The sequence below is a fragment of the Talpa occidentalis genome, unplaced genomic scaffold, assembly GCF_014898055.3.
Source record: "Talpa occidentalis isolate TD23 unplaced genomic scaffold, MPIMG_talOcc4v2.1 talOcc4.16, whole genome shotgun sequence".
NCBI classification, from domain to species: Eukaryota; Metazoa; Chordata; class Mammalia; order Eulipotyphla; family Talpidae; genus Talpa; species Talpa occidentalis.
In genome coordinates, this window is record NW_023601653.1 from 4,191,146 (window position 1) to 4,217,206 (window position 26,061).

Consider the following 26,061-nt stretch of genomic DNA (forward strand, 5'->3'; position numbering starts at 1 on the left):
GACCTGAAGCCTGTGTTCCAATATCATTCTGGGCATTCAGGAATCAACAAATTTCCCAAGACAGACACATGATGCAAGAAACTGCAGACCAGGGCCAAGGCGAGCCGCAGCCCAGCAGTTACAAATTTGAGAGGCCTCCTTACTTGTCTAGCAGCGAAGTTTTGGGGGTTGAGCCCTGTGCCGATTGCTCCAAGGCTGACGTTGGGTAGTGTGGAACCCGAGGGAGACAGCTTGTAGCTGGGAGAAGGGGAGAAGGGAGAGCAGGGAGCCTCATCCCCAAGGCACCCATCTTGATTGGAGAAAGGCAAAGTCAGCTGAAAAGCAGTAGTAGTTAGCCAATCACAATGAGTGTTGGTTAGTGAAGCAACAGAATGCAAGAAGGGAAAGGAGAGAAACACTAGGAACAAACAAAGTGAGTGTATCAGCAATAAACGAGGACAGAGTTTGGATCCGACAATCATCTCCATACTCTGCCCAACAGACACCATCTGTCATCCTCTCGGATAGAGATTTTTTCTTATCCGCTAAGGTAGTAACACATTCTGTCCATTGCACACAGATAAAAATTGCCAGGCACTTTATTTCTATACACATAATACTGACTGCTCTCACCAGTGGCTGCTGAGACCAAGGCGAGAGTAATCTTCTAGGGACTGTGTTGCTGTCTGAACCAGCATATCAAAATTGCCAGATCTAAACCTTGGTTTTCTGAATACCAGGGGCACTGAAAATTGGTACTCTGAATCAAGGACTAATCTTCTTCATTAGAATATTAAAAATCAAAACAATTAGGTATAAATGGATTGTTTAAATCAGGTAGTTGAGAATTTAAAGTATACCACTGTAACTCATCATAAGCCACTAAAGAAACGGAGAAAGATAACAAAAGCACTGTCTTAGATATAGCAAAAGAGAAAGTTTAGGGTTATCTTGACAAATCTAGAAGGCAAGGGCTTTGGAGACACAGGGTATTTGCACAAGACCCCCTGATGTAACTGGTAAGTGCACACTAGAAGAGAAAAAGAATTCAGAATAAACCCGTCTCTAAAATTTCTTCTCACGTCTTCAGTGTACACTTCCCCCCTATCAAGTTAAGATAGTTCCCCCTCCAAACTTGCTGAATCTTAAACCTTCAAAATACTCACAGCCTAAAGGCAGCTGGTCCCAGCTCCTGCCTACCACTGGATGACATCAACTGTGCCCATGTCACCACTGAAACGCACGCGATGTTTGTGCTGTGCTCGCTGATGAACGTTCAGTAATTCCATGCTGCCTCTTGGAATCATTATCAGCAGACAAAGAGAAACCAAGCTGGTTCTCATGAGTTATTATTGTAAACAAAGGATTCAACTCACCTTCTCAAAATAAGGCCCACTCTCTGTGGTTCCCATGTCTTTGGAATTAGGTGGACGGAACCCAGATCGATCCTTCCTCATGATATCATTAAAATCCCCGAGATTCATCGCTCGCTTGTCCACATCAAACTTTTTATCTGGAAAGAACAGACAGAGCAAAATGTCAAGAATCAGTGTCTCCCTTGTGACCCAGTGCACCCGGCCCGCTCTCCTCCCCCGGGAAAGAAGCTCTTCCTGCTCTCTGGGGACAAGGCCACAGGGGTTCTAACTGGCTCAGCCTGCAGGCGGTCCCGGGACACTGGTGAGTGCTTTTTTAAAATAGTAATTATCAGGTGTAGCTTGTTTCTTATGGAAGGCTGAAAGAAAGCTTTAGAGTTAACCTGGTAAAAATCTAAGAAAAACCGTGTAGACTGGTTATTGACTTGCTTATCTTACTCATAAGAGAGAAGTTGTCTCTTTTGGCTAAGTTAGCATATGATGGTTGGTTGGGGGTGTGAAGTACAAAGATTGGAATAAAAGATCAAAGGAGCACAGTCATTATCCTAAAATTTACAACTCAGCATTAAACTCAGGGCTGGCCTGTCAGACTTGGCTGCCGTCACTCCTCAGGCATGCTCATGGGCCACCTGTACACCGGCTAGCAGCTCTCGCGCCCTCGCTGTTCTGGGGGCTTATTTTTTAGTTAGTCTCAGTTTTTAAAACATCGCACACATCAAAGGCTTAGCACCCAGGACGATTTTACTTCTCGGCTTGATTTTTGTGAAGGTCCCTTTGCGAGCAGTGGCAGCACGGGAGGCCCCCACACGGCATTGAAAAATATCTGAGTTCGTTTCCAACATTTTAAGATCCGGCTATCAGGATATATCTGAATTCTGTACGCTTCAAAAACTGGGAGTTCTGGCAAAGCTGAGCCTGCGCCTGACTGCTGCCAGGATGCACCAGCATTGCTGCTCCGTTAGGTGGCCTTGGTGCTCCCACTGCTACCCAGGGGGCCTCCACACCCGGCCCCCGTGGACATCACTTTCTGGGCTCCTGCGGTTACCTGTGTTTTCAGTCCCACTGAGTGTCTGTGGGGCACCTTCTGCGCCCACTGGGCTGTCCCATCCCAACTCCATCCAAGAGGGGGCCCCAACAGGACGTTGCCACACAACGCCTGTCAGAGAAGGGATACATACCGACAGACAGATCCATTTTGTTGCTTGGATTATCTTCAGTCTGACTCTGAAAAATAAGTATAGTGACAGAAGATTAAAGGTTTATTTTATTTTTTGAAATTATTTTTACTGTGGTGCTGTGGTCTACAGCACTGCATGTTTCGGGGGTCCAGGCTCGTGCCTCTTCAAGTGCATGTCATGGCACCAAAGTGCCCATGGGCCTCAACCACAGCCCACAGCCTCCGCCTTTGCCCCGGGTGCCCCCCCCCACCGCCCTTCCTGGAAACCTCAATTCTACACTCAGAACCCATAGGTTGCTTTGGTTTGGTTTTGTCTGTTCCTTTGCTTTGTTTCTTTATATGCACGAATGAGTAAAATCATCCCGCATTTATCTTTCTCCTCCTACTTTTTTTTTTTTAAATTGAAGGAACACTGGTTTACAACACCGTTACAGGACAGGCCTCACCTCCTCAGATGCATGTTACCACACCACACCCACCCCCAGGCGCCCACAGTCCTTCAGGCCCTCCCCTCGTCCTGCCCTACTGTAACCTTAATTCTACGATTAAAGCTTTAAATGTTTGAACCAATGAGGAAATGGCTTTATTCACGTGACAGCCACATCTTACTGGCACCCTATGAGGTCCTTTGAAATGAACCCTAAATGGGAATGAAGACAAAACTATTTTAATGCAACCGATTTCATTGCTGCTGTTGCCCACAGTCCTTCACTCAGTGCCCTCAGAGGATTAGTGTCAGCAAGTCCACGCACAACGCTCAACAGCTGCTCAGAGAAACAACCCCTGTTCCTTAGTTCCAGTCACTCGGAATCAAGTCCCGAGAGTGGGGAAGGGTGATGACAGTGCTGCCCCATGACTGTGATGTCATTACACCCTGAACGGTGTGGCTAAGTCCCGTCACTTGGCATCTAGGTAAGGGTATCCCCAGAATGTCCCCAAGAGATGAAAAGATTGGAAATGTGACAAGAATTCCCTCTAAACTAGTCACAGAGAGTTCCCCCTGTTGTTTTGCTGCTGTCTTTTATGTATTTATTTTTTAATTTATTTTTGCATAGAACTGGGGTACAGGCCAAAAGTGTAGGGAGTGAGAGGATTCACCAGAGACAGAGTGGGGAGCAGAAAAGGCAGACTGACTGAAATCCACTGCTGAGGGGAGCAGCGGGGAGACAGGAGAAGTCTGCTGTGCCATGTGGGTAGCTCCCTGGCCAGGGATTGAACTCAGGTCGAGGCGGTGATAGTGCTGAGACTTGCTTGACCCCTAGGCCACCAGGGAGGTCCCTGATATTGTCTTTCAAAAAACTGTAGTATTAAAATTGGGAGGGTAGAGCAGTCAGGAAATGACACCCATTTCAAGTGCCAGGCTCTTCCTTCCCTACCCTAAGGAAAAGGAGACATGCACTACAGATTTAAAAACTGTAACCTTTAAATATAGGAGTACTTCACTGAGAATAGAGAACGAATACCACTTAATCCAAAAGATCAGGAATGTTGTTTAACCAGTTTCTAAATTTGTCACTTTGTGCTATATGTGGCAGTGGTTTTAGAATCTGTACTGAAGGTAGAAGTTGGATACTGTCACATGAGAAAAGAGAAAACTTACCAGCAATCCCATATTTGAAAACTGTTTGGCAAGAGGATTCATCCATGAATCACTGTTTCCTCCTTTGAGTGAGCACTGCAGAAACGAAATATGTAACATTAGAATGAAATCATTTATTTTATTCCATTGCACATCTGAGTTGTGTAAGTGCTCATCGAAACACAGAACCAACACAGATTCACTGTTTTCGATCCTCACAATCTCTTTTTTTGGTATTTTGAGATTTCATCTGTTAGTCTGATAGGTTAATACGCCTCAATTTTCATTCTTATCTTACTCACTGCCCTGGATTGAAAGCAAATGAAAAATGTATGGTCGGCTTATGTTTTTACCTTGTAACTGGAAGGAGGTGAGCAGCAAATGTTTAAGATATAATTTTTGCATGCTAGTGCTTTCCCTTGTAACCCAAGTGGGTTTGTTTAAGGAGAAAAGGAAAATCTGATGCCAGTACAAGTTATTTGGAAGGGAGCCTATTTAAACTGGTGGCTGTTCTGTGTGGGTACAATGAGGAACTCATCCATTCCACTTCCATCTGTTTCCTTCATTTATACGTCGCTCCCCAATGGGAAGGAAGCCCCGCTGAAGGCACTGTGCCCATCCTACTGCAGAGCAGTACAGAGGTGGGCTTCTGTCTAGTATGGGACAGGCCACTTTCTCCTTGGCACCTTCAGCCCCACCTTTATTTCTGCTAAGCAGGCAGGGCCGTGACAGGCCAGGGCAGGGCTGATAAGGCTTTGAGCACTTGTGCGATCTACAGGCAGAGATTTCCATTTGTGTTGTGGCATGATAGCTGGCATCACTTTTTTTTTTTTGTTTTTTGTTTTTTTTTAAAGATTTATTTATTTATACAAGCACTGGGTACAGTCAGAAGTGCGGGAGGGTGAGAGAATTCACCAGAGCCAGAGCAGGGAGCAGAGCAGGCAGAAGGACCGAAGTACACTGCTGAGGGGAGCAGGGGGCGGCAGGAGAGGTCTGCGCGCCATGCGGGACCCTCGCCGGTGGCCCGGGAGCAGCCGGGGATCGAACCGGCGCTGCAGAGGCTGCAGGCAGCTTCGCAACCCAGCACTCAACCGCTGAGCCACCAGGGAGGCCCTGGCATCACTTTGTTAATGTTAAAAGCATAGGTACTAAGTTCAGCTACAGGGTTTAAGGCCAAAATAGGCCTCACTGGAAGGAGGGGAGAATTGGTAGCTATTACACAGGGGATACGGTTTGAGTTTTGCCAAGAGTTCTGTGTATGGAGGGGAGTGATAGCAGCACAATGGAAATGTACTTAAAGGCCAAGAAACTGGACATTTAGGAACGGAGGATAACATCTGTTATCTAAATTTGATCACTTAATTGAGAAAAAAAAGAAAGGCTCTTGGTATGTCAGGTCAGAACCATCATCCAGTTCTAACAGGTACCAAGAACAGTCAAATTCAGAGACAGAAAGCAGGAGGATGGCTGTGAGAAGCTGGGGAGGGGAACAGGAAGCTGGTGTTAGTGGGTGCAGAGTTTCGGTTTGGGGAGATGAGAAAGTTCGGTGGGGGAGGGTGGGGGTGATGGCCACACCACTATATGAATGGCCTAATGCCATCAAAAATGGCTAAAATGATCAATTTTATGTTTATGTCTAAGACAACATAAATTTTTAGTTATAATAAACTTATCACACTTTTAAAAAAAGAAACCTTTTAATACAGGGGGAAAAGAATCATCATGGAGCAAAACATTTAATTCCCAATTAACTCAATCAATTAAATCTGAACTGTCACCCAAGTGGATGTTTAGCCCCTTTCACTGAGTTGCTACCTTTCAATCACAGTCTCCTGAATGGTCTTTAATTTGATCTCATACTTAATTTATCAATAACAAAAACAAAGCCAGAGCAGACTAGACAACGCGAGCATACCAAAAAGGCTGAAAAAAATTACTGAGTGATTCCTTTTGTGCCTGCAGTAAGAAAATAACAGTCCTTGAAAAGAGAAAACAAAATGTCTTGAATGGAAACAACGGGCTAACAACGAGAGCCCTGTGGTCAGAGCAGAAGCCAGATCCCCAGGTCAGGCTCTGAGGGCCCAGCCTGCAGTGAGCTGACCACGGACCACCACACATCTGGCCTTGGCACCCGGGAGAGGATGAGCTGTAAGGTCTCAGAGGGAGGCCAGGCTCCCCCACTGACATTAAGCATACGGCTGTCCATTTCTTATCCCCATCAATTTACTGGTGGCTCAGATTCAAAGACTATTATGCTAGATGGACAAAGTCCTCATTAAGTGACACAAATCAAAGGAGAAACTGAGTTGTCCTGAGCTGTGCATGGTGATGCCGACCACCGCAGGCACAGATGCCCTGGTCAGCTGCCCACTGCAGCAGCGCCATGCACTGACACTCCCTTGTGGGAAGAACAGTCTGGGCCTTGGAATTCCCTGACCAGGAAAAGCCAGAGCAGCCGTCTTCTCTGGCTTCTCTTCCATACCCCGCTGGGCATGTATGAAGGCCGTCCCTGGCTTCAGAATGCCAATGCATATGACATTTATGGAGCGTGCATTGAGAGTTTGTGAAAAATTATAATATGGGAACTAAGAGTAAAAAAAAAATCTCTTGTCTTCAAGAATTCCATTTTACCCACAGCCACAGTTTTTTCACAGGGAAGGAAGCCCCCTGTGAAGGGTAAAGAGAAAGTTCTTTGTAGTTAAGAAAATGTTTCCCTTTTCCTAGGATGGCAAGGACCTGTATGCTCTACTCCTTTCATTAAAAATTTCTTGGTCTGCCTTCTAGGAAAGAACGAGCAAGTTCAAATATTTCTGAAGCCGGTACCTTCATTTGTTTCTTTCCTCCTTGTCCCCAGCTTGCTGAGTTGTGGGAGGAAGCGCTTCCCTGAGAGCCGGCGGTGTTCCAGACTCCTCCATCCTCCTCCTCTTCCCAGCTGGGGTGGCGAGTGCCCGTCACGGGGCCATCACTCTCCCCCCAGCCGTCTTGCATAGATTTAGAATCTGTAAGAAAAGAACATGTCAACTGCATGCAGTAGCCACTGACACAGCGACCACATAACCACTGCTGGCAAGTGCTGCCTCCTAGCGTATCTGTAACTCTGTCTAATCCGTCTAGACAGCAAGGCATGTGTTACTCGCTTTCCAGAGAGCAGGAAACTGAAACTGACAGTTTATTAACAAACCAGAGAATCAAGACCTCCTGTCTCTGGTTCAATTTTTCCCTTACACCAAAGGTGGACAGGAATTCCAAAATTGAAAAGCTTATCACACTTATAAGAAATGTCATAGCTAATGAAGAGAAAACTGTTCCTTTCAATGAGCATGGTTTGCTAAAGTCCGTAGTTTTACTCTCCCAAAGTAAGCCGTGCATTTTATTTAGAATGGGACATTACAAATATGAGGTATGATAAAGAACAACTGTCTACCTTGTTTGGGGTGAAGTGGAGAAAAGAAGATAAAAAGGGAAAGAGAAAACTTCGTAGGATTTCAAATGTCAAAATTATGGTGACATTCACATGGAACCATGAACATTAGAAATTCATTACATTGACACACTGGAAATGTACTGAAAAGATCCTATGCAAACACAACGTGTAAGAGACAGTTTTTTCCAAGACAGGGAAGGACCGTGCAGATGGCACGTTAGGTACACAGCACCAGCGCCCTGTCTACTCCGCCACATCCCCTTTTAAATAAAGACCTTTAATCTGCTAGTTGGGATCTGTCCACAATTTCCCTCTGTGGATACTGAGCGGAGCTGAAAGATGCCTGCTGTGCTCACAGCACTCTGGGAGACGCCAGGAGGGGAAACACCAGAAACCTCCGTCCACACCTTCATTTGACTAAGTGACAGGACATTACCGAAGGAAATGATTTGGACTGCTTCGCCTGAGGAGGCCAGAGCCAGGAAGGTTCTTCCTTGCCGGGGTAACCACAGCCACCCCCAGGGCCTGGCCTTGGACAGCGACAAGGCACCCAGTGGGCACAAGGGGCACCGTGGTATCATCCCCTGGCACCCCTGTGACCCTGGTGGACCCTCATGGGGTTTCCACCACATGAAGGGGTTTTCTGACCAGACAGAAGAAGCAGAGCTGAGGGCCACTCTCCATGCTGCTGGAAAATGCTGCTGATCACCTGGTCGGTTTCTCACATTACGCCGGCGTAAGCTTTCCACCATCCTGACAAGTGTGTGGGTAAGAACCCCGATCTAAAATACTGACCCTTACGAAAAGGAAGACATCCACGTACCTTTTCTTTTAGAGAAAGGAGCTGAAGTTTTAGCAAATGTCTTTCAGAAGATAAAAGAGAGAGCTCTGATTTTCTAACTGCCGATCCAGGATGTCTGCAGCTCAGAGACCACAGGGGAGCCAGCGGCACCAGCTGGCTGGCTGTGAAGACCTAGCCCTTTCCTCTGTACTACACACCCAAATTACCCACTGCAGAAGACCCTGAGGAGCAGAAATTTTCAGAATCTGATGGAAGAAAACGTGATGCGGTGGATGGAAAGACATCGAACCCAGAAAGTGCTGCTGAGATGCCTCCCTGTGCCAAGGGCCTGGGCACAGTGGCATTCTGGATCTATTTCAGGTCTACAGGGTATTTCCCATGGTGATGCAATTGATTTTACAGTGAAATCATAATGAAAACGAAAACTTTATAAGCTCTTTCTAAGAAGCGGAGGTTGTAATTTTAAAAAACGCAGCTGAGCTACACAGTTATGGGGGTCAGCTTGCAGGACACAGCTAAGGTCACATCCCTCAGTGGCACTAAGAAAGTTCCTGATTTCATATAATATGCTTGACAGTGGAATTTTTACTCTTGTTCAAATTTTGAACATGTTCGCAGTTTCTTAGTCAAAAGACAATTTCCTTAAGTCTGTAACATGGTGGTGAGGTGATACCAGAATTAACATGGTGGTGAGGAGATACCAGAATACTTTTCGAGAAAACTACAAACAAATGGAAACGGGCACTCAAATCGAATTTTTCAGTTGAGAAACAGCCAGTGAGCCATCCCAAGGCATCAGTTTACAAAGTTTTGCAGCTCCTGTGACTACACACTGCCACTTGGATGGAAAACAGCCTAGGTTTCCCAGGATTATGAATAGGTGTGACGTGCTTGTTTAAAAAATTCAAATGAAAAAATTTGTTGTCTGGTTCAAGGAACGTCACATGTTCCTGTGTGGGTGTATGAGGAGGAGAAAGGGAAAGGAACAGAAGATGAAGTCAGGGGCAGCAGAGATCATGTCTACATTAAAAGCCAAGAAACCCTCACTTTAAATAATAATGCAAATTAGATACAGTGAGCAATGTTTAAGTTCCTGGGCAAAAAAAAAAATATGCCACATCAACATTTTAATTCTGGCCAGATTATAAGCTTAATTTAAAACAAGATCAACAAAATTAACTTAGGACATTTAGTTCACTGTAAACACTTCAACACGCCAAGCCCTCACCATTTCAAGCTTTACGATCCCGGACCTCATGGGATCAGGCTTAAACACAACACAGCTCTCACCACCATGTCTGACCCCCACATTAGCAGAGAATCCCTCAAAAGTAAAAACGCTGGTTACTTACTAGGTTTCATGGCATTTGGAGCGTTGGAGGGTGCATTCCCCCAGCCCGCGGTCGGCGCTCCCGGGTCATCCATTTCACCCCACCCGGGACTGCTCTCGTTTGGCTCACCCCACGCTGAAGTACCATTGTCTGGAGCAGGAGGTGTGCTTTTGCTCCAGACTGGAAAGAAAGGTAATGTGTCTCTAAGCATGATTTAATAGGTGATACACAGGACAGGAGGGGGCACAGGGAGAGAGATAAATGGATCCCAACTTCGTGGGGGGCACGAGGCAGTGTCACTTTAAAAAAATGCCTGATGCATGTTACTTTTGAGCCAGTAATTCCACTGCTGGGAAATCGCAACATAGATAAGAGTCGTAAAAGTAGATGAAATTACAAGGACGATGCTCACGGTACCACGGTCAGGAAATAACTGGAAGCAGCCCGGAGACCTATCGGAAAGGGCCTGCTGAGACCATCTGTGGGTCCCCCACAAACGACACCATACACAGAAGAATTAAAAGGCAGTGCTGACATAGAAAGTTTTCAAGTATAATGAAAAAAGCAAGGTACAGAACAGTGTTTAGAGCACAGTTCCTTCTGTGTAAAGTTTTTGAAGATTAGATATATTCTGCTATAGGTCTGAGCAAAGTTTCTGAATGAAACACAAACTCTAAGAGATTGCCTGTGGAGAGAGACCCAAGAGGCTGAGATTCTTTTATTACCTTTTGCTTTACTGTACAGTTTAGAGATTTTGTACTATGTAGGTAACATTTTTTAAAAATGTTAGCAGGTCTTATTTTAGTGAATGAATAAGCAATCTACATTTCCTTACTCATTCTTTTCAATATGTGGGAAAAAAGAACTAATTAATCAAAAGGTAATCATTTTCTAAGTGGCCATAATTGGGCTCATGGAGCACGAGGCTTACTTTGGGGAGTGGAAAACAGAATATTCTGATTAATTTTAATTAAAATGTATACTTGAATAGTGTAGCCCCTTAATGCTGAACTATGTGGGACATACAAGTTGACAATGCTGGACTAATATTCCCAACATGACTTTTAATTTACCAGGTATCACGGTCTTTACTCAAATAAGAAACAAGTTTAATTCGGGGCAACTGGTCATCGTCAACACACATTCTCTTATTCAAAGCACTCGACTTCCAGAGGTGAGCATTAACATTAGCCACCATCCGGAGAGCGCCCGGATCCGCCCAGGTCCCGCCAGAACACAAAATGCTCCCCTGTCGCTGGGGAGAGAGAAACAGGATGCGTGCGTCCACGGGGAGAACCAGAGTGGAAATCAGGTCTTTTTCTGCTACTATTTTAAAATCTACAGTTGGTTTGTTTGGCAAGATAGAAGTCTCTTGATTCTGCAGACCAATACAATTACAAAAAAATAATTTTGGGAGACTAACACAGGGTTGCCATCCTTTCATTTTGCCAAGAAAGAACATTAAAATGTACTACCAGCATCTATTATCGCTATTGTCTCATAAAAAGAGCTTCTGTTAACAAGAGATCAGGACACTGCCGGAGAGACTCCCAGAGCACAGCTCAGCGGGAGAACGGGGCCTAACAGCAAAGCCGCCTCATCCACACCTGTGAGCAAAACCACCGCCTACCTGATGCTGATTTCCCGGTCATTGGGGTAGGCAGGTTTGGTTCTCGAGGTGCTGGGCCCCCCTGGGAATTCTTGTCCCACAGGTTCACATTCTTGTAGTTGTAACTGTTGGGGTCTCCCCACGCAGATGTGCCGTCGTCGATGTCCATCTTCCGGCTAATTGACTGCGGGGATGGCTCTTCCCAACCGCTGGGCTCCTCGTCCTTCGGGGTTACTGGCTGTGGCCCGCTGCTCCAGGTGGAGCCCGAAGGCCGTCCGTTGCCCGGAGGTGGTGGGGGTGGGCCCCCCCACGAACCAGAAGTCTCTGGAGGTGGTGGCGGTGGCTGCTGTGGCTGCTGCTGTTGTTGGTGCTGTTTATTCCAGGAATTGGGCTGTCTGCCAGTCTCGGTCCAGGCCGGGGATCTCTTGCAATCTTCCCAGCCGCCTTTGGAAGCCAGGCTTGTGCTCCCACTGTTGCCCCAAGTCCCGATCTCATTCTGCCCTCCTTCACCCCACCCAGACACAGGTTTGCTTGCAGAACTTTCCCAATTGCTGTTTTTTGCTTGATCAACCTCCTCTCCCCAACCATTCTTTCCAGAAGTCCATCCCTGGCTGGGCTGGCGTCCACCCCCCCACCCCTGGTCCTTGCTGGAATTCTCATTCCATGAGGAAGCAGTCTTCTCGTCGGGCCGTCCTCCTCCCCAGCTGGAAGAGTTGTTGTTCTTGTAGTCGTTCCAGCCTGTGTTCTTGGGGTCCTTCCACTCTGTAGAGGCGGAGAGCTCCACCCATCCAGACTTCATTTGATTGCTTTGGCTGGGTGCGTCTCCCCAGCCCCCTGAGTTCTTGGTCTGTGTGGCAGCGCTCTCCCACCCCTCAGTTCCTTTGTCAGATTTCCCCTCAGGCCTTGGCACCTCTTCAATGTCCCACACTGTGTCCTGCTTAATTTGAGTTTGGCCCCAGCCAGTGTTTGAGAGCACCCTGGGGTCCAAATCAGTTCGGCTCAAGAGAGTCTGCAAGACAGCCTGACAATCAGGATGTGTGGGCCTATACGACCGGCGGCCGGAATTATGACTGTCACTACTTCCTGCTTTGTGGTTGCTTCCAGTGCTTTGACCCCCAACTTCACTTCCCGTGGAGCTGGAAGATCTTCCCCAGCAGGGAGCCTGGGCATTGCCTTGGTTTTCAGGGAGGGGGTGGCCCTTTTGATTGTCCCATGCTCCAGTGCTAGAATTTGGTTGGTTTGGACCACTCCATTCTCCAATTTTCAACTCATCAGACCCAGTCGGCTGTTTCCATTCTCCCTGAGAGACCCCGGATGTCATTTTGTTCCCTTCACCCCACTTGTTGTCATTAGAGTCCTGAGGGCCAAAGCTCCAGGACCCACCCGTAGACCTATTATTGTTGTCCCAAGAATCATTTTTTGACCCAGTTGATTTCTGAACAGACGCTCCTTTCCAGGAGTCCTCTCTATCCTTTCCATTGTTCCCATTGTTCCCAGAATTGCTTTGTCCAGAGACTGTGTCCGTTCCAGAAGGCCCCCTAGCTGCACCCCAAGATCCAACACTCCCAGTCTTTCGATCTCCAGTGCTTGGCGAAGGGGCATCGGTGCTCCTGGAGGCGTTCCCCAAGCCCATCCCAAAGGGCATTCCCTTGTTTTCCATGGGGTTTGGTGAACTTAAGTTCAAGGAGTTAGTGTTTCCATTTTTTGGTCCATCAGTGTTATGAATTTGAGCCTGTTCTCTGCCAGAGACAACAAAATTAACACCCGCATTTTCCATCTTTGACTGCTGTTCCCTGGATGCCTGACCTGCTGTGCTAACCTGTGCACTGGAATTACTATTATCTGTCTCCAATGCCCCTTTCCTAGAATTTCCTTCTTGGACCAGTGCTGGCCAGGCAGATGGGTTGCTATTTGGGTTGAAGTTGCTGAAGCCAGAGCCAGGTCCGATTCTCCCCTGACCACTCACATTCCTCCAGTTTCCTAGTCCATTGTTGCTATCTGTGGTAGAGTTGGAAGATTGAACAGATTTAGCCTTGGGGTCAGATTTCCAGACCCCAAGATTACATTCGCTCCCAGAACTTGCAGACTGGCACTGGCTCCCTTTCCCTTTGTTAATAGTGGTGCTTCCTGGCAGAGTGCTCTTCTCAGAGCCAGGGTTCGAGGCACTGTTGTTATCGGTGGTGTTTTCGGAAGAAGACTCAGTGTCTTTGCTGGCAATACAAGGCCACTCTTCCATGTCGGACCTGTCTACAATCACCTTGTCCCAGATGTGACCTGGGCTGGGGGAGGCGCCGTTGTTGGAGGAGGCTCCCGGGCCCCAAGTGGAATTTGCATAATTTGAAGCAGCAGCACCTCCAAGGGTTGACTCTGGGAAAGAGATGATCTTATCAATCACAGTCACACAAGCAGGATCTATTTACCACCTCAAGTTCAGGCTGCCTCTAAAAGAGCTTGTCGCATTTCCCCACAAACCAGCTTCTCTACCCAGTTGACTGCCTCGGTTTAACTGTTTCACGACAGACTTAGTCAGCTCTTCTGTTTCGCTTTGCCTGGCTGCTGTTTGTGGTAAGTCTAACTCTACGGCCTCTCTCGATGCCATCCATCCCCTTGCCACTGCCAGGGACAGAGAAGGGCCTGCTTGGATCTCGGGACTATGCAGCAACACCCTGAACTAGTTCTGTGTCTCCAATCGACTCTAAATGCTCCTGGCTGGAGTGATCTTTCTAAAGCACACCCTTGACCATATCACCACTGGGTGGAGAGCCTTCAATAGCTCCTTAGCACATAAGAATAGCTAACTCTTTGGCCTGCATTTTGATCAAGATGCTCCAGGACTTGGGACCAGCTTGCTTTTCTAGCCTCTTCTCCCACCACTTTCTACGTAGATGGTTATATTCCACAGGATTTGACGCACTCAACTTGTGTCTCCTCACCCTGGAGCCGTTCCACATTGGCACCAGTTTTTCCTCTGGAGTGTACATGCTGAAATTTACCCATCTTTGAGGGCCTAGTTTAAGTGCTTCAAGGAAGCTCTCTGGAGCTCCTCGCCTGTCCTGCTTTGCCCTGTCTAGAGCCAGGCTGCTCAGTGCTCTGTGCCCCAATCGTCCCCCCACCCTGAGTGCCTTCTGTGCAGGCACCCCATGTTGCTGACGTTTGAATCCCACCCAGAAGCCGCACACTGCAGCCCAGTAAGCATGTGCTGAAGGGTGAAGGCCCACACAGCGGGATGCCAGAGGCAGATGAGCGCCATCACTGTCCCCGAGGAGCTAACCCTAATGGGTCAGTCTGGCTCAGCACATATTTTGGTGGGAGGAAAATGGCACATTTTTAACCTAGCGATTTCTTCTTTTAGTTCCTTTAGGCAAGCAGATTTAAATCATTAGGAAGTTGGAAAAAAAAAATTCTGTAGAGTCACAAAAAACTAAGGATGCCCAGAATCTCAAACTCTTGAGACTAAAAGACCTCATTGGTTTTAAGACATTTCACGCTGCAGCCACATCCACATGACCATCTGGCTGGACTTGGTTGCACAAAGGCCCATGGTGAACCACCCTCTTGGCTTCCTTCTCATCTCCAGGGGCCACAGGGACATGGTGGGAATAGGGTTCTTTCTGACACAGCCCAGTCCCCACCTGGCCCCTTCCCGTTCTTACTCTGCACAGGAGATGATGGCAGGATTCTCTAGGCAACTCTAAGTTCAAATTTAGAATTAGGACAAAGGATTCTATCCACAACCACCAATTCCTTGTCCTTGCCTACACTTGATGGCATGAAGCTCTGAATTTTAATACAGCCTCAAAAATATTTCATGAGGTAAGATTGAAATTTGTTAGACAAAAATAAGTATCTGGAAGTTCTTAGCTGTGAACTGATTTAGCCTTCAGCTATTAAACATTCTCAAAGCTTCTAGTATGACCTCTCCATTTAAGATCCTTTGTGTCGACAATAGTTTTTACTATAGCTCAGAAGTCAGGACCCTCTAATGAACTAGAGATTTAAAAAATTCTAATACAAGCTTAAGAATGGTGTTAGATGGTATCCTCCTAAGATTCTACACTGGAATCTAAGAACCATTCTCTTTATCCTCCTGTGGCTCTGGAAACATGAACACGGGCACCGACATCTCAGCGACACCCCCATCTGCGGTCACAGCCCAGCAGGCAGCACCAACAGGAGGGCCGAGCATGCGGCACCCCTGTCTGAGCGGGGAAGCAAGGCCACGGTGAGCTCTGACAGCAGACGTCGGGATCTTGGCCCAGGTGCATGGCTGGCCACTGGCGGCAGGGCAAAGGAGGATGGCCACTGCGTGGTCCACGCTGGAGCCGCTCCCACCTCTGAGCATGCCCAGTTGTCTACGCGGTCGCTGGAAAGCTGTCAGGCCTCCCACCCAGCTGCCTGCTCACCTGGTGCAGTCCCGCTCTCACTCTGCAGCAGCGTTCCTGTCCCTTGTGCGTTGTTGGGGTTTGCTCCGGGTGCTGTGGAGGGAGGAGGCCCTGCCCCGCCTCCGAGGAGCATGCAGGATGGTGGAGGGGGCTGCCCGCGTTTTAGTAACACTTTGTGGTCCTGCTGGCAGCGGAATCGCGGCGGCACCTCCCGAGGCATGTAGCGGGCGGCGCTGGGCGGCTGTCCGTTGGGCACTGCCACCCTTTTGGCATTGTTGCCACCGTTGACTGGTGGCGATGGAGAGCTGCCAATCGGGCTGGCGGCCGCTGGTTGGCTTAGACTTGGTTTCGTCACTTCGGGCACTGAAAGAGAGATTGGGAAATTGTCTTTGAAATCAAATACATTTTCCTAAAGATTATTTTTATAAAAATATATGTGAGATGAGTCCAGCGAGACAACACTTCTTTCGTGCTACTCTTTGGGGTGGGGGTGGGGGGGCTGCCAGGGTCTTTCCCCATTCCCGAAACCTCCAGTTTACTCAAAGTGGGGAGCAGGTGGAGTGATGGTGGCAGGGGCTCAAGAGCAGTGTCCTGTTTTTGCTAATGGAGGGGGAAAGGGGCGCAATCATCACTCGTTCCCCACAGTGAGTGAGTGGGACTCCTCGACAGACTGCCTTGCAGGTCTAGGAGTACACATGGGCCCCGGGAGAGTCCTCGGCCAGGTCCAAGGCTCTCATGCCAAAAGCCAAGTCCCGTCACCCCCATCCCTAAAGCCCTACCTGAGAAGTTTCCCTGAGTTCCTGGAAAAGGTGGGCCACGCACCTTTCACTGGTGCTCCTGGAACACTCTGTCCACCGCTTTTACCCTGAGTTTACCCTGTTAGATGGACATTCTCCATCCACAGGCCCTGCTCCCTCACCAGTGCAAGACCCTCATCTTTCTGTCACAGGCCTGGCACAGAGTCACTCCCTACAGGAAACCTCGGACCTGGAGAGTCGCAGAATCAACATGGTTTAGGTCTGTACAGCCATATGAACGCAAAGACTCTTGCTTGGACTGTGTAAATATTAGAAACGTCAAGAATCTTTTTGCCGACGTTGAAGACATTTTTTGAAATGTACTTGTGAGCTTTCCCCCAACTCTCCATTTCAAAATGCAGACACTTTTCCGATTTACTTCAAATAATTTAAGTTTTACATTGTCTTTTAAAGTGGCAATGGGCAATCGGTGCTCGTGGGGGCAGCCACACCCCAGGGCACTCTGCCTCCCCTTCTCCTTGCACAGACTGCTCTCCTGGACCTGCACGCCCTCTGCTTCATCCTACCAGGAGACGGCCACCCTTTCCAAGGAAATGTACCCGGCAAACAGAGGCTGGCAGGATCACAGAATCAATGACCGAGTCTGATAATAGAGGTGATTCTGAGGCCAAAATCCTGACATTCAGGGTAACATAGGGCCGCGCTGGAGCAGTGCCGTTCTGGCTGCTGAAATGATGCAGGCCAGCGCTGGCATCCTGAACTAGCTCTTTCGTGAGGAGAAAGATACGTAATCAGAAACCCATGCCCACTGGACATCAGTGAGCACTACCAGCAACAGGAGACGCAAGCAGGTGATGGAGGTGATTTCAAGGCAGTCCCTGGTTGGACCCCGGCACAGCAGGAGGCAGGGCTGGGCTTCCCAGTGACAGCAGGAAGTCAGAAGATCTACAACCTAACCAGCAGAATAAACGGATGACTGGAGACAACAGACTATGTGGGCTGCCGGCTCACATTATATAGCACCTCCTGTGAGGCCTGTAGCAGAGATGCGACCGCCTCTTGACCGCTCTCCTTCCAAGCAGCATTCTGTCCTGGGAGAGTCACTGGTTAAAACTCTGGGACACACAGCGAGAGGCTGACACACAGGGCGCTTTGCAGCAACCACTGCAGAAAAGCTCGTTTGGTTTTGTTGTGTTACCTTCCACTTGCTCCTCAACTAAACACACACTGGCTGTGGCTTTGAATATCTCTCCGGAAGCTGCTTTCCCCGTGAAGCTACCAGTGACCTTCACCCCGTCTGATGGACAAATCTTTAAGATGGTAACTTGAGGTCCCCCCAAATGGAAAGCCTTCTCCTGTGGGGTAAACATCCCTGGGCATTTAAATCTTCCAGAGGTGACACAGGCTCAATGCCTGGACTAAACTCTCCATAGCTCCCAGAAGTTGGTCTCTGTTCCTTTCGACAGTGTGGGATCCATTACAGAAACTGCAAATCCTTTCCTAGATACTGCATCTCTACTAAAGCAGCTTAAGATCATGTTAGTTTTTGTAAATCAGTAACTTCACACTGACAACTACCCTGAAGCCAAGTGTTGTCACCCTAACATCTTTTCAACAAGGCTGAATCACTTTGACCAGATGCCTCCGCCACACACCTTTTTCATCCTAAATTATCTTCATCCCTGTTAAATCTGGCCCATTACTTCAATCCCACAAACTCTTTCCAGTCTAAATCTAAGGCCCAACAAAGGGGGCTCTCAGAAGGCCCTTCTCTGGGAGAGGAGCGGGACGCAGACACACCAGCTGAGGGAAGCGAGGGAGGGTAGGGAGGGTAGGGATTGAGAGCCCAGGCAGCTAGTGGGAATGAAGAGCAAGTGAAAGGGACAGAGACCAAGGCCATGCCCGACTCACATCTGACACACCCTGGAGATAATTTTCATTTTCCCTCCCTGTTTCTAACAATTAAAACCCTTGGGAAACCGGAAACAGGCTCTCAGATCTCAGATCACTTCACTTAGGATTATTTGACTTTTATTTTTATTGTTGGGGCGGGAGGGTGGGGTGGGGAGAGTATGGAAACTGTATTCCAATCTATGGTAGGTATGAGAAAAATATGAATCAGAAGGAAAATCTGGTTAATAAGTAAAAACGAAAGTTTGATTTTTAAGACTCTGGCAGAGCAAACAGGAATGTGTTGTAAGCCCAGGCCTGGTGCTCCCAATAGGTGAGCCTGAGAAAGGCCTAATGGACCTTCGGTTCCCAACAGAAATGCTGCTTCCACACATGCAGCTCGTGGGGTATCTGGGGCCCAGCTGGTCTGTGTGCCCCACCTCGAGCATTCGAGCAGCAGCAGGTCTAGAAACCCACCACCACGGTCCTCAGCCTCAGTCAGTTTTCCAGGAAAACACCATTTTCTCATTTGCTGTCCCCAGAAATCATCAAAAAGTCCTACAAATATAGACACTTTGTACCCAAATCTTCCCTAGACAGTTATTTGGCCTCTGGGTATAGATATGCACCACTGTCAGTAACTGTGTCTATGGGAAAGCAGTTTCTATTTGAAACAAGTAAAGTACAGTTTCCAACATAAGCCTACTCTGGCTGGGAGTGTGAGAGAACATTAATCTCAATAGCCAAGATAAAACTTATCCCCACCAGTCAGTCTGTGACACGCATTAGCCTCATAGTCCAAAAAAACTCAACAGAGGGGCCTCCCCGGTGGCGCAGTGGTTGAGCGCTGGGTTGCGAAGCTGCCAGCGACCTCTGCGGCGCCGGTTCGATCCCTGGCTGCTCCCCGGCCACCGGAGGAGGGTCCCACATGGCGCGCAGACCTCTCCTGCCGCCCGCTGCTCCCCTCAGCAGTGTACTTTGGTCCTTCTGCCTGCTCTGCTCCCCGCTCTGGCTCTGGTGAATTCTCTCACCCTCCCGCACTTCTGACTGTACCCAGTGCATGTATAAACAAACAAACAAACAAACAAACAAATAAATAAATAAAACATGCCTCTATTAAAAAAAAAAAAATTAAAAAAAAAAAAAACAAAACCTCAACAGAACCAGAAGAATGTCTTGTCTTCTCCATTACCCTTATCTACGCCCCAGGCATCACAGTCACAGCTGATTCCTCATCCAGGGCAGTGGCTCTTAAGCGGGGACATATTATGGGTCACCTGTAGAGCTTTACAGAATAAAGGCTGTAGCCTGGACCACAAAGGACAGGGCAGGGCAAGGGTGTATATTTTCCTAATTCTATGCCAATGACTTAAAATCACATCCTAACTGAGAGCCACAGATCTTAATGGGAAAAGGAATTAAGTTTCCCATTCTTTTTTTTTTAAGATCTATCTATCTATCTACCCATCTATTTATTTATTTATTTATGCATGCATGCATGCAAGCACTGGGTACAGTCAGAAGTGTGGGAGGGTGAGAGAATTCACCAGAGCCAGAGTGGGGAGTGGGGAGCAGAGCAGGCAGAAGGACCGAAGTACACTGCTGAGGGGAGCAGCGGGCGGCAGGAGAGGTCTGCGCGCCATGTGGGACCCTCCTCCGGTGGCCGGGGATTGAACCGGCGCTGCAGAGGCTGCGGGCAGCTTTGCAACCCAGCGCTCAACCGCTGCGCCACCGGGGAGGCCCAAGTTTCCCATTCTTAAGACGAACACACCAAAGTGTGTCCGTTAGCAGACAAGCTTGCTTAATCAACCTAACAGAAGAGGAAGGACCATTAGCTGGAGAGTGACCCAAGAAGTACCTGCTTCTGTTGATAACACATCACTATTTTGTAAAAGAGCTGACATGCGTTAATTATATTTTTCAAAAACACATTCCAGGGCCTCCCTGGTAGCACAAGGGGTTAAGTCTCAGCAGCCACTGCAGCACAAGTTCGATCCCTGGCCAGGGAGCTGACCCACATGGCACAGCGGACCTCTCCTGTCTCACCCGCTGCTCCCCTCAGCAGTGTATTTCAGTCAGTCTGCCTGTTCTGTTCCCTCCTCTATCTCTGGTGAATCCTCTCACCACCCCGCCCCCGCACCTCTGGCCTACACCCCAGGTCTTGTATGCATAAATAAATAAATCTTTTAAAAAAACCAAAACACATTCCAGGCTCTAGTTCAGAAGATAGTGTGACCAGCGTGGATGTAACAGTCCATTTTCAGACTTGATGCATGCCACGGCATAGGTCAGGGTGGTGAACACCCCGTACAATTCCCATCTGTAATTTAGGAGCCTGTATTTGTTACTGTACTAAGAAGTCTTGAAAAGTTTCAGTTAAAAATCATGACCCAAATACTTTCAAAACAAGGCTTATTTTTTCTCTTTTGCCTCCTGAAAAATTTAAGGCCAATCAGAAACCCTACTACAAGTACCTTAAATTCATTACTACGGCTCTCCATGACTGACGCAGCCTTTATCACTCAGCACCTATTTTCACGGATCAAGCGGAGTGGAAGCTGAGTCAGCAAGTGTAAAACCTAAACTGAAAAGGTTCTAACAACTTAAAAGAGGGGAAATATCTTACCTTTGGTTTTTTGTTCCGTGACCTGCAAAATAAACAGACAGAAGTAAGATTCACTTTCTAATTCAGTGTTGTAGGTCTACTTTAAATCTGTAATTCAAGTAACTCTAGCTGTCAGAGATACACAGGCATGGTGAACATCCAGAGAGAGAAACTGCACGACGAGAGCCATATGTTCAGCTTTAACTTACATGACCATCATTATGAAGGACACTAAAATTACAACAAAAAGCATCTGCTCCCTGAATAATGAGGGCCCTGCACCAGAAAGACTTGTTTGCCATTTTGATGCCATGACCAGAGAAAAGCAAATGGATGTCGCCCAGAAACTAAATTAGCCACAGACACAGAAGATTCCCCACACTGAGGACGGACTCAAACAACTGGTCTCGAGTTAAGAAAGCAAAAGATCAGGGGTCTGCTGTCAGAGGCCATGGCAGAAAGGAGGCATTCAAACTCAAGCCTGCCACTTCCTGGCCAAGGGATCTCAGTTTTCCATCTGTTGAATGGAGAGAAGTATAGTATCTCCCCACTAAGAGTTGTTACAAGGATTAAATCAGAGATCCTAAGCTAATGCTCAATAAATGTTTGCAGTTATCGAAGTTCATATATACCAGCATGAACCAGAGCAATGACTGAAGTATGTACATTCAGAACAAATCAAGATTGCTTTGTTAAGAGCATTTCTTTATATAGTAACTAATACAACTAGGGATGTGATTAGCCTAACAATTTGGACAGGCTGAATATAATGAGTTTTGAGTCTGGAAATGATGATTAGGAACAGCGTGGAAAACTGCTGCTGCTAGTGAGGCAGGAAGGTGAGGAGGGCGCCGAGTCACACAAGTCCTGGAGTGGAAAGGCTGCCAAAAGTGGTGCCTCAGAAAGCACCCAGGAGGAAAGGCGCCGGAATCGCAGCTGGGGCAACATCAGGTTACTTAAAGATCATGGGGTGGTTTGGCTTCCTTTTCCCACCTTCCACAGCATTTTTATATTGATTCTCTGACTTTCATGATTAAAATACTCATATAGAAAAGAAGTCTGATTATTCTGGCTCATCATCATACTATAAGTTCCTGAAAACACACTCATCATTGGAGGGCTCGTCTGTGGCTGACCCAGCCCTCTCCCCAAGGACCGCAGCACCCCACTGTCAGACAGGGAGTCAGCTAAACCTCCAGTGTCTCTTATATTCTTGTATTAAAAGGCAAGCGAATTCTTGTTCTTCATCTGTGACAGACAGTGCATTCAATGCAGATGTTTTCTACAAGTCCATCCATCCAAGAATGAACCAACCTGTGGCCATTCCTTAAGGCAATTTAAATCTTACAGCATTTTAAGTATTTCCTAGAATGCCATTTTGTTAATGCCATTCAGTTAAACAGGAAGTCAATGCCTTCCCCAGTTGAAGCAACAACCCCAAATAATGTCAAATGTGTCTCAGACTGGGTTCCATTAAAGAAGCTGCTCCCACCCTGTGCAGAGCTGGTGTGACACCTGACCCAGTTACTCACTGACGGCTCTGGAAGGAGCAAACTTTCACCACCTTTGAACATGATGTGAAAAGCTCATGTCTCATTTCTACATGGAAATAATTCAATTTAGCCTCTAGTAAGTCAATTCTCCAAGCAAATTACATTGCCATCACTCATTCTTGACCATTCACTCATTAAGCAAACTCATTTTTGAGTGACTCTATGGCACCAGGCGCTGTCCTAGTTACTGGAGACACAAATGTGAGTAAATCCTCGCGAGAACTGCAGGTAGGCTAATGGGGCAGACAGACACACAGATGGTTCTAAAGTGATGGGGTGGGCAGTGGGAAAGAGGTGGAAACACTCGGGCACCACAGTGTTTGCTGACTGAAGGATGAATGGGGCACAACAGACACTCTGGCACATTCTCTATGATTCTTTGCATCCCAGCACATTTTATACATTCTAGGTGAGGTTTTGTCTCTACAGAAAGGTTGGGAACCGCTCAGACGATAACACGATCAGCTTCGTGCTCGCTCCTTGAAACTGCTGAACCAGACTCTAGCTGTGGAAATTACTCAGGGGGCCCAATGTGCCCATCTAGATCTGGCATCACCCAATCTAGAATATTCTTGAACAAAATGACTGCATTTTTTTATTGCTCATAATTAGCCACGATAAAATCTAGTTATGGTGATTTTCCTTTTTGCGTCACCTCCTTAACTAGTTCCTGAAGCAGACGCAAGCACACAGTGGAGGCTGTCCAGCTGTAAAAACTTCATGCTCTGCAGAAGTAGTCCCAGTTCAGTCCTCACTCACCCCCTGCCCATCTCCCATCTTTTATTTTATTTTATTTTTTTTTTAATTTTTTTTTTTTTTTAATAGAGGCATGTTTTATTTATTTATTTATTTGTTTGTTTGTTCGTTTTGTTTATACATGCACTGGGTACAGTCAGAAGCGCGGGAGGGTGAGAGAATTCACCAGAGCCAGAGTGGGGAGCAGAGCAGGCAGAAGGACCGAAGTACACTGCTGAGGGGAGCAGCGGGCGGCAGGAGAGGTCTGCGCGCCATGTGGGACCCTCCTCCTGTGACCGGGGAGCAGCCGGGGATCGAACCGGTGCCGCAGAGGCCGCGGGCAGCTTCGCAACCCAGCGCTCAACCGCTGCGCCACCGGGGAGGCCCCCATCTTTTATTTTAAATCATTTTCCTACCAGCAGAATTCATAATCAAAGTTTAGAGATGCATAGTTCATTAACCATTTCTGGGTATCAGTTTAAGAAAGCAGCGTTATCGATGTGGAGAACAATGGTGGGCTGCATCCTGCTTAAACAATCCCTCTCTTTGGCATCCTCCTGCTACCAGCCTTTGCTCAGTTCCCTGGTGTCTAGTCTATTAAGAAGCCATTCCCAGGGACAGCAAAATCCAATTTTGGTACCAATTTAGCAGATGAAATGCAAAGGCCCTAAAGGAAGGAAAGCCTCTGCTGAGGTCCCCTCCTGTTGCCCCAGCTGCAGGTCAGCGTGCGCAGGGCCGGGTGGACACTCCTACACCTGGGCCTGGCTGCATGGTGGGGCCTCACTAACATGGGATGCAGCTGCGAACCCAAAAGGAAGCATGATACAAGCCTCTGAGTCACAATCAGCATGTTTACTCCGCTCTCCACTGTTACTTCAGACAATCCTAACAAGCTCCGATTAGGAGTAGCTTATTAGAAGCAGGTATCCTGACAACACAAAGATGTGACGGTGGGAACACCACTGCTAACAGAAAGAGAAACACAACTGAAAGCAGACAAAGTCTTAAAGATTCCAGAGGTCCATTAGAGCTGAAAACTACCTTTTAATTAAGTCATGAAGCAAAGCGCTATTACATTCCACATGTTAACATGGCAGGATCTCTGCGACTCACTTCAGAAACCATTTCCAGTACTGCCTTTTATGCTGGCATGCAAACAATCTATTCTAATAATTCAGAAAACTAAATTCTGTAAAACACTGTATCCCTTACACCCTGTGGTTCCTATTCAACTGCCTTGAGTCAACTGCCTTGTAACAGTTTCCACCAGCCCCTGAAGCTAATCTAACCTGGCACCATACTGGGGGCCCCAAACCTAACAGTGAAGCCTTGCGTTGCGACTGCTGGGGAGTGGTAGGAAGAACTAGAGCAAATCACTTTGCCTGTGAAAAGGCCAAAGCCAGAGCCCACTTGAGGTGGGGCTGATGCTGAAAGACAGGGGAGGCAGGAAATCAGATCAGAGGGGCCCAGGTGGAGAGTGTGCTTTGCAGCGAAGGGACAGAGCCCAGGTCTGACCAATCCCTGCTCCTGACAGCCTGTCAGACAAATGCCTCAGCTAAGACTGGACAGTTGATAGCAGTCAGTCCTGCCGCTGCTCTATTTCAACACCCTTTTCCTCCCTTAGCAAACCCCCAAGGGTGTGTGATGGCATCTCTCCCTAAGCCCTGAGCAGACCCATCACACCCTCTTGAAGGAAGGGTCCTTTGTGGAATGATCAAAAGGCAGACTCACGTACAGGACCAAAAGGACATCAGTGCAAAGGCTGAAAAACTATTCTAAAGCTTAAGAAAATGAAGCTTAATTATGATACAAATAAGGAAAGACGACAGGAGTTTAAAGTGTGGTAATTCTCTTGCCTCAATATTGTTTAGTGCTATTTTCATGTAATTGGTTGAGCATTATTTATCTTTTATACTTCCATGGTAACAAATGCAAGTCTTTAATATTCTCCCCTTTTAAATCTTAGAAATTTTTAAGTAACAGCATTACTAAGTGATCAGCTATTCAAGCTGGGGCAGTCACTTATTCTAGATGCTCGGTGGCTGTAAAGACAGATATAAGTGAGTAAACACACCTTCTGAGTGGCTTCTTTTTTCTTTTTATCCTCTTTCTTCCTTTTCTTGTCTTCCATTAACTGTTCTTCCCTTTCTTGCTCCTTCTCTCTGTAAAAAGAACGTTACACAAAAAGTTATTCACATCCTATTTATGTACCAAATCAAAGGCATACAGATGGTGTGTAAGCAACATTTCCTCTCTGTGAGCAGAACAGGTATTTTACTTGAACTATGAGGATGCAAAAACCCACCACATTCTGCAAAATATGACATCAAGTTTGGTTTCAAAAAAGCCCATGATGGGGACCTCCCCGGTGGTGCAGTGGGTTGAGCGCCGTGCTGTGAAGCTGTCCGCAGCCTCTGTAGCAAGGGTTCGATTCCCGGCCAGCCAGGGAGAAACCCACATGGCACGGCAGACCTCTCCTGCCTCACCCGCTGCTCCCCTCAGCAATGTCTTTGGTCTGTCTGCCTGTTCTGCTCCCCACTCTGTCTCTGGTGAATTCTCTCACCCTCTCGCGCCTCTGACCCCAGTTCTTGTATAAATCTTTAAAAAAAAAAAAGCCCATTAAAGGGTGTTTTATAATCCCTTCCTAATAGAAAAACACACACACACGATTAATAGATTTCCAACTCAACAAAGAGCCTGATTTGAATACATGACAATATCCAGTTAGTTTCTGGCAATATTCCTCACAAATAATAAAGGGCACATTAATCTAATTATGACACACAGGTATTTGTCATAATTTGGGTATCTTTCCATAACATCTTCAGAGTGGTGAGCATAAAACCTTTATGCTCTTTATTCCC

General features: G+C 47.2%; 1 protein-coding gene across 6 annotated transcripts in view; it reads right to left on the minus strand.

Moving 5' to 3' along the window:
• Positions 1-26,061, minus strand: part of TNRC6B (trinucleotide repeat containing adaptor 6B) — a 212,866-nt gene that overhangs the window by 36,793 nt on the left and 150,012 nt on the right. For 5 of the 6 annotated variants that reach the window (XM_054696023.1, XM_037513513.2, XM_037513516.2 and 2 more), the window contains 9 exons: positions 25,272-25,359; positions 20,931-20,952; positions 15,678-16,019; positions 11,296-13,641; positions 9,687-9,845; positions 6,932-7,107; positions 4,130-4,204; positions 2,531-2,576; positions 1,356-1,492 (listed from right to left, as the gene is read on the minus strand). In XM_054696023.1, coding sequence (XP_054551998.1) covers positions 1,356-1,492; positions 2,531-2,576; positions 4,130-4,204; positions 6,932-7,107; positions 9,687-9,845; positions 11,296-13,641; positions 15,678-16,019; positions 20,931-20,952; positions 25,272-25,359 — 3,391 coding nt within the window. The remainder of the gene's footprint in view (positions 1-1,355; positions 1,493-2,530; positions 2,577-4,129; positions 4,205-6,931; positions 7,108-9,686; positions 9,846-11,295; positions 13,642-15,677; positions 16,020-20,930; positions 20,953-25,271; positions 25,360-26,061) is intronic. The other variant, XM_037513515.2, reaches the window with a different exon arrangement.